The 14,376-nt window shown below is 34.0% G+C and overlaps 1 protein-coding gene across 7 annotated transcripts in view; it reads right to left on the reverse strand.

The window, feature by feature from the left end:
- The window catches only part of Wnk3 (WNK lysine deficient protein kinase 3), a 171,363-nt gene that overhangs the window by 43,779 nt on the left and 113,208 nt on the right, over nucleotides 1-14,376 (reverse strand). For all 7 annotated transcript variants that reach the window (XM_040281244.2, XM_040281261.2, XM_040281236.2 and 4 more), the window contains 7 exons: nucleotides 13,314-13,378; nucleotides 10,047-10,194; nucleotides 7,904-8,020; nucleotides 6,547-6,702; nucleotides 6,414-6,465; nucleotides 5,525-5,662; nucleotides 4,241-5,175 (listed from right to left, as the gene is read on the reverse strand). In XM_040281244.2, the coding sequence (XP_040137178.2) occupies nucleotides 4,241-5,175; nucleotides 5,525-5,662; nucleotides 6,414-6,465; nucleotides 6,547-6,702; nucleotides 7,904-8,020; nucleotides 10,047-10,194; nucleotides 13,314-13,378 (1,611 nt within the window). The remainder of the gene's footprint in view (nucleotides 1-4,240; nucleotides 5,176-5,524; nucleotides 5,663-6,413; nucleotides 6,466-6,546; nucleotides 6,703-7,903; nucleotides 8,021-10,046; nucleotides 10,195-13,313; nucleotides 13,379-14,376) is intronic.

Below are 14,376 nucleotides of genomic sequence, written 5' to 3' on the forward strand. Positions count from 1 at the left end.
CAAAGAGGAACAGACACTCAGCTCTGCCCCTTCCCTTCCCATCTCGACAACAAACAAAAGACAGTAGAACATCTACCCTTCAAATAAGAGTAGAAATGGAAATGGTATGTGGCCAAGAGAAAGGTCAAAAGGAGACAATATTTTGGAGGAGGGTAAACTCTCCTGCCTTCAGAGAGTAGCTACTGGGCTATCCTCCAGGTAGCATTAGAGTCAAGTGATAATATCCAATGCCAGAAAGGACATCCCATGTTTTTCCTCCAATTATTGGAGGAAGGCTAGCATTTGGTGATTATGCATAGCGTTTATAGACAAATGAATAAGGAATCTTGCAAGAGAAAAAGAAAAAAATGCACACATACTAAGAATCACCACTATGGAAATCCAACACTATAAGAAATACTAAATTGAAATAGAGGAAAAGCCAAGGAAATGGCATTAATAACATTGGGTAAAACCTTCATATTGTCAGAAAGATGTGTGAATATACAGTCATGAACTATACAACATTTAGGTCAAGAATGGATAACATATATGACAGTGGTCCTGTATAATGGAGATACTCTGGAAGCTGACGCAGGAAGACTACGAGTTCAAGGCCAGCCAGAGAAAGTTAGTGAGACCCTGTCTCAAAACAAACGAAAAAATATTCATGTTGAAAATTCATTCCCATTGTGTCATATGTGGGGGTAGAAAAATGTAGGGCTTTTAACATGTGATTGAATCATGAAGGGTCCACCCTCTTAGATGGATTAGTCTATTCATAGATTAATGGATTTGAGAATTGATGGGTTATGTGAAAGATGCTTCATTATAAAAGCAAGTTCTCTCTGGCTTGCTCTGCCTCACCATGTGATGCTATCTGCCATATCATGATTCAGCAGAAAGGTTCTGACCAAATGCTAAGCATTATATAGATATCTGTATTTCCACTTCTGTGAGACATATGTCTAAATGATTTGACTATTCTTTTACTGAGTGGTCTGATCTTTTCTTTCTGATTTGTAAACATGATTTATATATTCAACTATTAATCTTTAGTACATTTTCTAAGGAAAAAAACAAAACTTGGCTGAGTGGTGGTGTATCCCTGGAATCTCAGCAGCTCTGGAGACTGAGGCAGGAGGATTAAGAGTTCAAAGCCATTCTCAGCAATGGTGAGGTGCTAAGTAACTTGTGAGACCCTGTCTCTAAATAAAAATACAAAATAGGGCTGGGGATGGTACTCAATAGTTGAGTGCCCTTGAGTTCAATCCCCAGTACCCACCTCCCCCCCAAAAATTTTTTTTTAATTTTGGGAAAAAAATATGTGCAAAAATAGACTGCTATGGAAAAGAAGCCAAGAATAAGAGTGATTTCAAAACTCAGATTCATGATTGTCAAATGAAAAATTAACTGGAAAAGGCTAAGTAGCAGGATAGTAACCTGACATACTTTTGAAAATGAAGTTATGCCTGAGATCATAAATTAAAAATGAGAACACACTGTTAAGAGATATGGAGGATATATCCAGGAGACTGGATATCTATAACACTTCTAAATTGAAGCCAGAAAGACAATGGAAGGAAAAATAAGACAATAATAAAGTTTACTAGAAATAAAAAAGACACTAATCTTCAAAATCAAAAGGCCATCAAAGTTATGTTCACAATGAATAGAAAAAAAGTTTTATATCCTGTGTTTTATAAGTCACTAACCACATGTAGCTGTTCAAATTTAATTTAAATTAAATTAAAACTTTAAGCCCTAAGTTACACTAGTAACATTTTATGTGCTGAATAGTCATATGTGGTTTAGTGATTATCATATTGGACCACATAGATATAGAACATTTCCACATTGTGGAAAGTGGTCTAGAATAAAAACAAGCCACCTACAAATGAATGATAATCAAATTAACATTACTTTCATCAGCAACACAGGAGGCTAAAAGACAGTAAAACAATGTCTTCTAAGTTCTGAGAAGAAAAGATTTTGATCCTACCGTTCACTCTTAATCAAGTGTGAAGCAAAATTAAGATATGTTAGGAAATGCAAAAACAACAGCAAAGACAAATTATATAACCATGTAACATATCTGAAAACATTACTCACAGAAGTATTTCAGGGGAAAAAAGAATAATTTGAGGACAACAGAAACAGTGACAACTAAATATGATTCAGATATAGCAATGGACACTGAAACAAATAAAATAATCCATTTGACCTTGATGCTTAAAATAATCTCCTCTGAGCAACAAAATTTAAATGATAGAGAAAAACATTTCATTTCTTATGGTTCTAGTCATTTGTTGTTATTGTATCATGCACATGATCATAATATAAATGCATATTTATTGATTTTCAGTTTTTTGGTACTGGGGTTGAATCCAGGGGTGCTCTACCACTGAGCTACATCCCTATTCCTTTTTATTTTTATCTGATATATAGTCTCACTAAGTTGATGAGGATGACCTCGAACTTGCAATCCTCCTCAGCTTTAGCCTCCTGAGGAGCTGGGATTACAGGCATGTACCATGGCAACTGGCTTTGGTTTTTATTCATAGAGTCAAACCCTCACTCTTGTAGCAGCAAGTAGATGGGTATTACCTAAAATTACCAAATCAAGAAATATATACCATATACACACACAAAAAAAAAATTTACAAGTTACTAATGGTGATGACCACAGAATTAGAATTGGGAACATCAAAGGGTTCAGGGAATAAGAGGTAGCAATACAACAGTTAACTATTTATTTGAATGTAGTGCTGTGGATCAAACACAGGGTTTCATATACACTAAGCAAGAATGCTACATCCCCAGTCAACAGTTTACTTTAAATCTATAATCTTTATGAATGACTTTTGTGTTTACTTGTTACCTTTTAAATTTAAAATTACTAGTTTATCAATAAAACTAATTATATCTATTCAATAATTTATTATGCAGTTACTTTTAATAGTTAAAAGGTGGAACTATATGTAATGACACTGATGCATGTCCATAATTAAAGATAATGCAGAGCAACATATGTGAAGTATTTGTACATAAATATTTAAAATAAGTTGCAGAGCATGATATATTTCTGAAGAAAATATTATGATATATATGTAAACATATTTGTGTAAGCTTAAGAAAAGTCAATAAGGATAAGCACCAAATTACTAGTGTTTACCTCTGAGATTTGAAGGGCTAGGAAAGGGAAACTAGGGCTGGGGGTATGGCTCAATGGTACAGTGCTTGCCTTAGGTACAATCACAAGTAACACAAAATAATATAAAATTGAAATGAGGAGAGAAAAAAAGGAAAATTAGTGTTCCTACATTACATAGGTGAGTACCCTTAATTTGTAAATCTAAAATTCAAAATGCTCAAAAAAAGTCTTAAACTTTCTGAGCCCCAGCATGATATCACAAGTAGAAAATTTCACATATGATTTTATATAATGTGGCTCAATCCATGTTTTTTACACTACATACTGGAAAAAATTGTCTATGGGCTCTGTGTATATGGTATACATGAAACATAAATGAATTCTGTGTTTAGATTTGGGTCTCACCCACAAGGTATCTCATTAAACAAATATTCTAAAATCTAAAAAACTCCAAAATCTGAAACACTTTTTTCAACCAAGGCCTTTTGGATACAGGATACTCAACCTGTATGTATGTGTTTATATATACTTTAAGTATAGGCCTGGCATGGTGGTACAAACCTATAATTTCAGTAAGTTAGGAGGCTGAAGGAGGAGGATCACAAGTTCAAGGCCAGCCTCAGCAACTCAGGGAGACCCTGTCCCAAAATGAAAACAAATAAAAATGGCTGGGGATGTAGCTCAGTGGTAGAACACTCCGGGGTTTAGTCTCTAGTACCCCCCCCCCTCAAAAAAAAGTCATGGGACTATGGATGACTTTTACTTTTTTTCAAATAAATTAAACCTATCAAATCACGTTTAAATTAAACTATGAAGTAGAAATCAAAAAGTAAGTTCTTTCTATTAGAATCTTCTATAAATCAGAGGGTTTTTTTTCCCCCTATCATTAAAACAAATATAGACACTGCTTGCAAGTTCCTAGTTACTTCACTAGAGGGCTCTCTTACCCATAGTCTACCAGGTCTACTGAGAATTTCTGAGCACCTGTAGCATAGGTCATGGCATCCTTAAATACCTGTGTCCTTAAAATCTCATTTCAAAACACAGAATTTTAGAAGAGAAGGCATTTCTTTAAAATCATAAGGAAACAAAAAGACTGATACTTACATGTAAACACAATTCGCTGGGTACAGAAGTTATCACATTCAGGTCCCTTTTGAACACTGATATGTTAGCAGGCTGACTTGCAGCCACATTGGACAGAATCTTAGAGCCCATATGTTGGAAATTAGGGGATTGTGCAGGGCTATCTTGAATTCCACAGTGACTGATGGCTATGACTTCTGGCATTGGACAGGAGAGTGTATCTTCAGCAGAGGAAGAAAAAGGAGAGTCTATGCTTTGCGTGTCCTTCTGGCTCTCAGGATAGAGGCTAGAGATGCTGTGTTCCTGATAGAGCAAGTTTCTTAATTTTTCATCCAGAGTTTTAATTCGGTTGTCTGCAAACTCCATTTTTGGAGGTCTTTCCCCATCTGATTCTAGGACAGTAGTGGGTAAAAGGGTAGTAGATTCAAGGCTAGGAGTCTGAGTGGAAACGACTCCTTTTGGAGAATTTGCTTCAGTGTTCACTATGTTTTCTCCTTCTTGGGAAATAAACTCTGCATCCATAGTTGGCTGCTGTCCTGGTAAGAACTGAGGTTTTTGATCAGATACAAATGTTGAGGTTGTAACAGCATTACCAGCAATCTGAGTTGATTTGCCACCATGAGCTACAAGCACATCAGCCTGACTGGCAGGTGGGTGACATGAATATACAGGTATGAACATGCCTGTTTGGCCAGTGAGTCCCTCACATTCAATTGGAACTGAAGTAGTGGAATAAGTGGAACTACTGGTAACTGGTGTCATTATCTGCCTGTTATCTTCCACTTGAAAAAGTATAGCTGGCTGTTCACTTTTCACACCAGCACATTCAGAAATCTTACCATCAACTACATCCTTGTTTTCTGATTTGGAGGTAAAAAGTGCATGTTGGCATGGATTATTTTCTATACTGAGCAGTGTGTCCTGTGATATTTCCTTATTATTTTTACTTCGTGAACCTGGAACAATAACAAAGTAAAAGTTAATTACATGCTGATGAATGCAAAGCATAGACTAATACAAAAGTTCAAAAGTGACAGGAAAAGCAAGGGACAAATGAGAACTAATATGAGAGAGAATATGCTTATAAACAAGACTCAAAATATCAAACAATCCAAGCTGGAATGCAAAAAAACCAACTTTGCTTTTTTATAAATATTAAATAAAAATATTTTAAGTTATACACTGTCTTCAAATATGCTTATGAAAATTGTTGTAAAATATTCAAGAAATAAGTTAAAATATGGTATATGTTTTACATTCATATCCTCCAAATCTGGAAAAACCTGGTAGTGAATGAGAGCTTACTAGGAAATGGATGTAGCCCAGTGACTGCAGCCATTGAAGGCTGAAGAGAAGGAGGAGACTGAGCCTCTCGGTTTCTTATTGTCTGATTGATACAGAATCGCCACCGACCAACTGGAGATGACTGAGGAGCAGATTCATCTGTAGAAATAATTAGCAAGAAATCAATGTGCCAAGCAAATGTCAGTTCATTTATCTTATTGACTTAATAAAACTAATTTCAAAAATGAATCTGTCTTGGGGTTGGGGTTATGGTTCAGCAGTAGAGTGCCCACGTGTGAGGCACTGGGTTTGATCCTCAGTACCACATAAAAATAAATAAATAAACAAAACAAACAAACGAACAAATAAATAAAGGTATTGTGTCCAACTACAACTAAAATAAAAATATATTTTTTAAAAAATTATCTGTCTTATACCTATATTCCCAATAGTAATAGGATAAGTATAATAGTAGTGCTTATCATAGCTGTATAAGTCTATCATTAGTGGAATAAAATCAAGATAAAATATGACTATTAAAACATGAGGCAAACTTAGAATACAATGATTTTAGTTAAGAAACTTTCTGTCCATCTTATATATGAAAAATCAATTGACCAGTTTTGTTTCAAACAGGCCATTAAAAGTCATCATACTGTGACTGCTTTTCTGGTAACATACCATGTGACAACTCAGAAATAAATTAATCAGATAAAGAACCAAAACTTGGAGGAAATTTGGTGAATGAATTTTTATCTCTGAGATACAAGGTCCTTTCAAAGTGTTAGAAAATAACAATTTATCAAATTACTTTATTGGCTAACATTTTTCTCCAAGAAGGGATATAATCTAAAGTTCCCAAATGTCTTATTTCAAAAGCCAAATGGTAAATGTAATTAAATATACTTACTGCTGGTTTGGGTAGAAGCAGAATTTATCTGGACTTGTTCAGATGATCCTGTCTGAATTAAAAATGAAAAGATAAATAAAGAAGTTCCTGACACGTATTCAAAAAGACCCATTTGCTAAACAATTGTTCTTACTTGGTTACTGTTAGATTCCAAGGTAACAGAGTCAAGTCCAATGACTTTTTCTGCAGCAGAGTGGACATGAAGGATCTCCTGGGCTTGACCTACGATAGCCCTCAATTCTTCTACAAATTTTTCTTTCTCATTTTCCAGCACAAAGTTATCTTCAACCTGCCCCACAACAAAAGTCAGTCTATTCATGAGAATGAATTTAGTTTCTTCAAAATTATAATACTGTATTAATGGTGGTTACCATAAAGAAAAACATAAATAGAGTATCTAAATCCAAGTGTCAAAACAGAATAAAGGCTAGCAATAAAACACCACATAGTACATTCAATTATTCTTTTTATTTAATTTTTATTTAGTTGTCAGTGGACCTTTATTTATTTACTTATTTATTTTTTATGTGTTTACAACAAAGATGTCCAAAGTAAAAGGTTTTCAATCACAAATCATAAAATTCATCATCTTTGGAGATGTTTCATAACAGCCCAAAGACCTCTAGTTGGGCTAAGTGTACATGGGAATTATGAAAGTATAGTCATCTCAAAAGATACTCTGCTAAGTAAGAGGCATAACTAACAAAATTAACTTTTAAAATGTTTATTTTGCCCGGGTGCAGTGGTGCATGCCTGTAATCCCAGTAGCTCAGGAGGCTGAGGCAGGAGGATTGTAAGTTCAAAGCCAGCCTCAGCAATGGCAAGGCATTAAGCAACTCAGTGAGATCCTGTCTCTAAGTAAAACATTTTTAAAAAGGGCTAGGGATGTGACTCAGGGGTTAAGTACCCCGGGTTCAATCTCTGATAACACCCCCCCCCAAAATTTATTTCCACTTCACCAGAAAAGCAGAAACAAATGCATTATGCACTCTCTTACTACCCAGATCCCATACCTATCCAATAAAGGAGAAAAATACTAACTTAAGCCTACTAATTCAAAGAAAATATTAAAAAACTAAATGAAATGAAGAAAATAACTTGAACATTTACATGGAAGATGTTAGATGAGTAGTCTGCACATTAGAAATTACCTTGGTAACTTGACAAACTATTGATGTTTAGGCCTCAACTTCAAAAGATTCTGATTTAATCAGTAACCCACACAATGGAATTATTTTTATAAAGTTTATTAGATTATCTCAACATACAGGCAAAGGGAAAAAATATTGATCCACAATAAAAGTCTTTCATATTTTTCAAATGAATATGCCGAAACTAAATAAGATGCAGCAGCTTATCCCTGATCAGAACCTCTGTATAAATTTTAAAACTAACCATGCCCTTTAAAGAGAGATGGCTCCAAATAAATATAGAGAAGATAAGAGACAGATAATGTTGAAGGGAAAATAATTTGTATTTACAATACTTACCATATAGTCTGCAATATCTTCTGGTGCATCACCATCAACATCAAACTTGAAGGTGACCATCTTATTGTTGTGTGTTTCCAGCTGGCACTCTACCATGTTGTCTCCAGAGGTTGACACCTATGAATACATATTTCACCAGTTTAAGATTCACTGTCTTCACTTTGTAAATTGTACACAGACTATCTAGGATGAGTTCACATATAATAAATGCTGAAAATGACTTATACATTAACACTCTAAAAACATTCTATTTTCCCTTTGTGAAATACTACATAAAGAGCCATCCTATGACAAATATAACAGGTACAAATTACTCAGTAAAATCTTAAATGAGAGTGGGATGCAGTGGTTCACCTCCATAATCCCAGCTACTTGAGAGGCTAAGTTAGCAAGAATGCAAGTTTGAGGTCAGCCTGAGCAAGTTAGCAAGATATTTGAGACAATAGTCTCAAAAAAAAATTTTAATTAAAAGGGCTAGGATGTAGCTAGGTTGTAGAGCATTTACCTAGTATGTGCAAGGCCCTGGGTTCAATCCCCATAGTTACAATAAATAAAGAAATAGAAATGTGATCAAGTAGGAAAGAAAATGGAACAAAACTCTTACAAAAAAGCAAAAAAAAAAGGTTATAATAGTCACTATAGCTATATGCAATGCAATATCTAAATCCAGTCACTCATTTCCAAAATTCTCTTAATGTAGCAACATGTATTTAGAAATTTTAGAAATGTTTTTATGTGCATATGCTAGAAATTGAACCCAGGGTCTTGCATATGCTAAGCACATGCTCTATCACTGAGCTACACCCTCAAGCCTCAAATTTTCACTTTTTAAACCACTAATCTATTTCTAGGGATCTATTTATTCTAAGGAAATAATCGGGGACAGATATAAAGATTTATGTTCTAGGATATTTGCTGCAGAGAATGAAGACAAAGTTAGGGAAAAAGACTGGCAAAAACAGAACAAATTTTAAAAGTACTACAACGAAAGGAATGCTAAAATTATATTTGCATACAAGGGCCTATCTAATGTAGCCATTTAAAATGTTATTGAAAACTTACTTAGTTTGTGCAATCTGCATTTGGGGTAAAATTGGGAGTTCATAACCCACTTCAATCTAATGTATGAAATATGATATGTCAAGAGCTTTGTAATGTTGTGAACAACCAATAAAAAAAATAAAAAATTAAAAAAAAACTTACTTAGTGATATAGGAATATATACATAATAAGTTAAGTTTTGAAAAAGACAAAATAGTTTGAGGATATAGCTCAGTGGTAGGGTATTGCCAAGCATGCATGAGGCCCCAGGCTTGATCCCCAGTGCTGCCAAAAAACAGAGGGGATATAAATTTGTATGTAGGCTTCAGCAACCAACTGAAATATATATTGTACTGGTTACAGATACAGACTTTGAAGTCTAATCTGGGTTAAGATCTGACTTTATCACTTACTAGTTGTATGACCTTAAGCAAATTATCTCTCTTGACATTCTCATTTCTTAAGAGTATATTATCACCTATTATATAGAGTGTTTGCATTACATGAAAAATTTATGCATAAAACTGGGCACAGTGACACAAGCCTATAATCCTAGAGACACAGGAGGCTGACACAGGAAGACTGCAAGTTCAAGACCAGCCTCGGCAATTTAGTGAGGCCCTAAGCAACTTAGTGAGATGCTGTCTCAAAATTATAATAAAATAAAATAAAGGTCTGGGGATGTGGCTATGTGGTAAAGTGCCTCTTGGTTCAATCCCCAGTACACACACAAAAAAATTAATATGTAACCTTTGGGGTGTCTATTACAAAAGAATTCAATAGTTTTGCTATAATTACTAGTACTATCACAATCTTAATGTAAAATGCTAAATATACATGTAGAATAAAGAAATGAAAACAAATTAAAAAATGGTAGAAGCTAGCTCTCAGTGGTAGTTATAAGTGATTTATTTTCTGCCTTTTATTCTCCTTTATTCCCCTTTAAAAATTAACACAAAACATTCCTATCAGAAAATTTTTAATGGAGGAAAAGTCAGCTTACAGAGGGTTTCATAATATTCTACACTTATCACAGTACCATCCCTCCCGACTCTCGAAGACCTCTACATGCACTACAACCAAACCATATCAACACACTGACCTGAAGGACAGTAAGTTGAAATTTAGTCCCCTTCTCTGGTCGAGGACAGGAAGCTCTTCTCTGTTTGATCCGATCCTGTTTGCCATTTCCACCTGGGTTATCAGAGTTATTGGTGTTTTCCTTCACAGCTGCCACATCTTGATTCAAGCTAGTAAAAAAAAAAAACAAAAAACAGTAACTCATTCCAATCCTGATAATAAAAATCTAACAAAAAAGCTTTTGATTATTTAATTGTAAATAATGTTTAAGGAAAATCAATAAATAATATAATATCTTTTAAAAAGTTATAATTGCTAAATTCTGTGAATATACTAAAAGTTACTGAATCATACACTTTAAAGATAAATTGAATTGTATGCAAATTATATATAAATAAAGCTATCTTTTAAAGTTATGAAAAATGTGATTATATCATATATATTTGGTAAAAATGAAATTAGAGAAAACATTGCCAGTTATAGACCTTTGTGAAACCTTTTAAAAGAGAATGCTCTTGATAAATTTTATCTTCTTTGTTTTGGGGTTAGTTCATTAACATGTTCAAATAAAACTTCTAAACTGAAAAATCTCACTCAAAATAAGGGAGAGACCTCAATAAGGATAGACAGACCAAATGTGAGAGACAAAAATAATGCAAGAGGCAGAAAAATAAATGAAAAGGAATCATATAACAATAGTGGAACACCTGGAGAAGTAGCTCATAAATAGAGCACGTGCCTAGTATACAGAGGCACTGAGTTCCATCCCCTGAAAAAAAAAATTCTTCAAGCTAGACATGGTGGCTCATGTCTATAATCCCAAGTACTCAGGAGAATGAGGCAGAAAAATTGTACATTTGAGCTCAGTCTGGGCAATGTAGTGAGATCCTATCTCAAAATAAAACATAGAAAGGGCTAGGAATGTAGCTTAGTGGTAAAGTGCCCCTGTGTTCAATATCAAGTACAATCAATCAATCAATCAATCCATCAATAAAATGTTCAAAATGATTAACATTTTATAGTTCTTGGGTAGCTTTTTTTTTTTTTTGACAGACTGCCTCAGTCTCCTGGATTACTGAGAATAGAGGCATGTGACACTGTACCCAGATCAATATAACTAATTCTAACTGATTATATTTTATAGGTTCAAATCAGTATGATTATGAAAGGGAAGGTTAACTTAGTTTATCTGTGTGAAATTTTTCAGATTTTTCTTTAATAAAAGTGAAGATATTTGAATATTTGAGTAAATATCTTCCAATATATCTGAAATTCAAATAAAAAGAACAATAAGTATCAGACAACCTTTTTCAGATATTAATTTTCAGATTAAGTCCTTTTGCTAAAAACTATTCATAAAATATTGCTATAGAGATGCACAAAAATGATAAAAATAATTCCTAATTCTTCTATGTCTGTATGAAAAAGAAGACATAGTAATACCGTTCCTAAGTTCTTTCAGCATAGCTGAATGGTAGAGAACTTGCCTCACATGCCTGAGTCCCTGGGTTTAATCCCAGCACCACAAAGAAAACATTTTAATTAAAAATAATAATAATGCCCCTAGAGTTCTAAAACATACAGAGAATTGGCAGTAATAAATAACACCTTCATAGGGTAATAGAGACATTAATTTTAGCCAATAGAGCTATATCATTCATATTCCAAAGTAACCTTAAAAACACTAGCTTAGGGTTTGGGGCAACGTAGCAAAAACTCAACTCTGCCTGCTTGTCCCCACTAAGAAGAGCTAAAAAAATAAAATCTGGAAATAATACAGTAAAAAATCAGGATAGCACTAAAGAATGAAAAGATAAAAGATTGATTAGGAACTCTGAGGACTTAAAAAATAAAGCAACTAACCATCTCCTAATACTAACACAATGGCAGAAGACAGGTCAGGCAGAAAGACAGCCCAGACCTAGTGTCTCCTGATACTTAACCCTTCAACAAAAGATGGCTTATGTAGGCCCTTTGCTTCCCCAGTGGCAGTGGCAGGAGCTCCAGCAGTAAAATGTGATCTGTATGGTGGACCTAGAGAAGTTCAAATCTCCACGCTGCAGCTCCACCATGGACACCAAGGTGCCAGATGAATGAAACAGACCAGAATAGCAAAGCATGAACTCTCAAAACTACATTGTCACTAGAACCACAGGCCCTAGAAGTAGTCCAGGACCAATGTACCTAAACAGGCAGAATGACAGCTAAATAGAGGATTTAAATGTAGAATCCAAAGTAGCCTTACATAATACCCAAAATATCCAGGAGACAAAAATAAAATCCCTGTCATACCAAAAAACCAGGAAAATTACAACTTAAATCTTTTTGCATCAACAAGTACAAAATCAACAATGAGCAAGTGTCAACATCGAGATGAATCAGGAAAAGATTTTATCTGAAAAGATTTTAAAAGCATTTATCAAAATGAAGGTTAGGAGTGTGGTTCAGTTGGAGAGTTTTTCCCTAGCATGTGCAAGGCCCTGGGATCAATCCCCAGCATTACCAAAATAAAACAAACAAACAAACAAAACAAACAAACAAACAAAACGAGCTTTTCAAAGGAGTAGAAGATGTTAAAAACAGAAACAAATGAAATTATAGAACTAAACATAAAATCACAGAAATAAAAACTTAATGAAAGGACAAGGGGCACAATAACGAAATATATAGGAAAGAAATAATGAATGTAAAAACAGAACAATAGAAATTATCCAATCTGAACAAATACAGAAAATGCAAATTTATGACTACTAATATAACTATATGACATTTGACTGTAAATTACATTATTATTTCCTTTTAAACTCTTTTATGCTCTTCTTAGAACACTATAAGTAAAGAAAATAAGGTAATGGTCAATATTATTGATGTTAAAAAAGTAAAAAATAGGGCTGGGGTTGGGGCTCAGTGGTAGAGTGCTTGCCTCGCATGTGTGAGGCACTGGATTTGATCTCCAGCATCACATAAAAATAAATAAGTAAATAAAGGTACTGTGTCCATCTACAACTAAAAAATATTTTTTTAAAAAGTAAAAATAATGGGGCTGGAGTCGTGGCTCAACGATAGAACACTCGCCTTGCACGTGTAAGACCCTGGGTTCGATCCTCAGCACCTCATAAAAATAAATAAGCAAAATAAAAATTAAAGAAAATTTTAAAAAAGTAAAAATAATGCCCAATATGTTTATTAAACCTACACATACATATAAGAACACAGAAGCTTCCCTAGTTACTGCACATACTTCTGCTCACCCTCATTATTTCCAAGGTATGAATCTGATGATACTTACCTTCTAACTAAATCTGGTTTTTGAAGAGCTGCTTGTTGTTCAACTCCAACTGGTTGGGGTATGGTCTGTAAGTAATAAAAATAAAGATTGTTACAAGAGCAAAATTCAACCTAAGGAGGCAATCTGTTGTTATTTCAGAAATTTTCATTGTTACATTTCCTATTTTGGTTACCTTGCAAACCAGGTAGAATGTCTTTGTTATTGAAAGTCTATACCAATCCTGTTATTGACATTTTTACTAAAGATAAAGAAAAATAAATGTAGCAATAAATCAAGTACATCTTATTCATCAATATTTTCATTAAAATTAGCATTTTTATGTACTTTTGTTTGTCATTTTTGAACAAAGAACACTACTATTGAACTTGTAGTCCTGGTTGTAAAACTACTACTTAAAAGAATTTTTGCCATTCCACAAGAAGATGAATCAATGACTCAAACTTCCTCTTAGAAAGAAAAATACCAATCCTGCTGGAAAATAATTTTAAATATTTACCTAATCAATACTCTACATACTCCTCACTGGTGAGAACAGAGAGGAATCTTAGAATGTAAATTTAATAAAAACAATAATTTCCCTACTCGGTTAACCACTCTGTGATGGCATCTCATCTTCCAAAAGATTAAATTTTTCAGATGATGAAAGTCCACAATGAACTGGTCCATGTCTGATTCTCTAGCTTCATCTCTGCTTGAAGCCACACTAAGCTGGAGTTCTCTGCATGAGTTGGATCCTTCCATATATGCTATAACTCTACTTATGTTTCTCTACTTCCCCAGGCTATTTATTTCAAGCCATCTTCTATCTTGTCCATTTAGCAAATATGTGGACAGAACTTCTACATATAAGAAACCTCTATGAGGTTTCAGAAATAGATCAGCAAAATTTTCTTGGAGAATTAAAAAAAACATATATCTTAGCTCATATTCTGATTTCTAAACTAGAAAGGAAGAAGGTTCCATGTAGAAATGGATGATTTTCCATCAATGGGACAAGAAAGTACTAGAAGAGCTTTACTCTGCCAAAAAGTAAAACAATACTTAAAAGAATGATGAGGACATA

This window comes from Ictidomys tridecemlineatus, chromosome X (assembly GCF_052094955.1).
Source record: "Ictidomys tridecemlineatus isolate mIctTri1 chromosome X, mIctTri1.hap1, whole genome shotgun sequence".
Lineage (NCBI taxonomy): Eukaryota > Metazoa > Chordata > Mammalia > Rodentia > Sciuridae > Ictidomys > Ictidomys tridecemlineatus.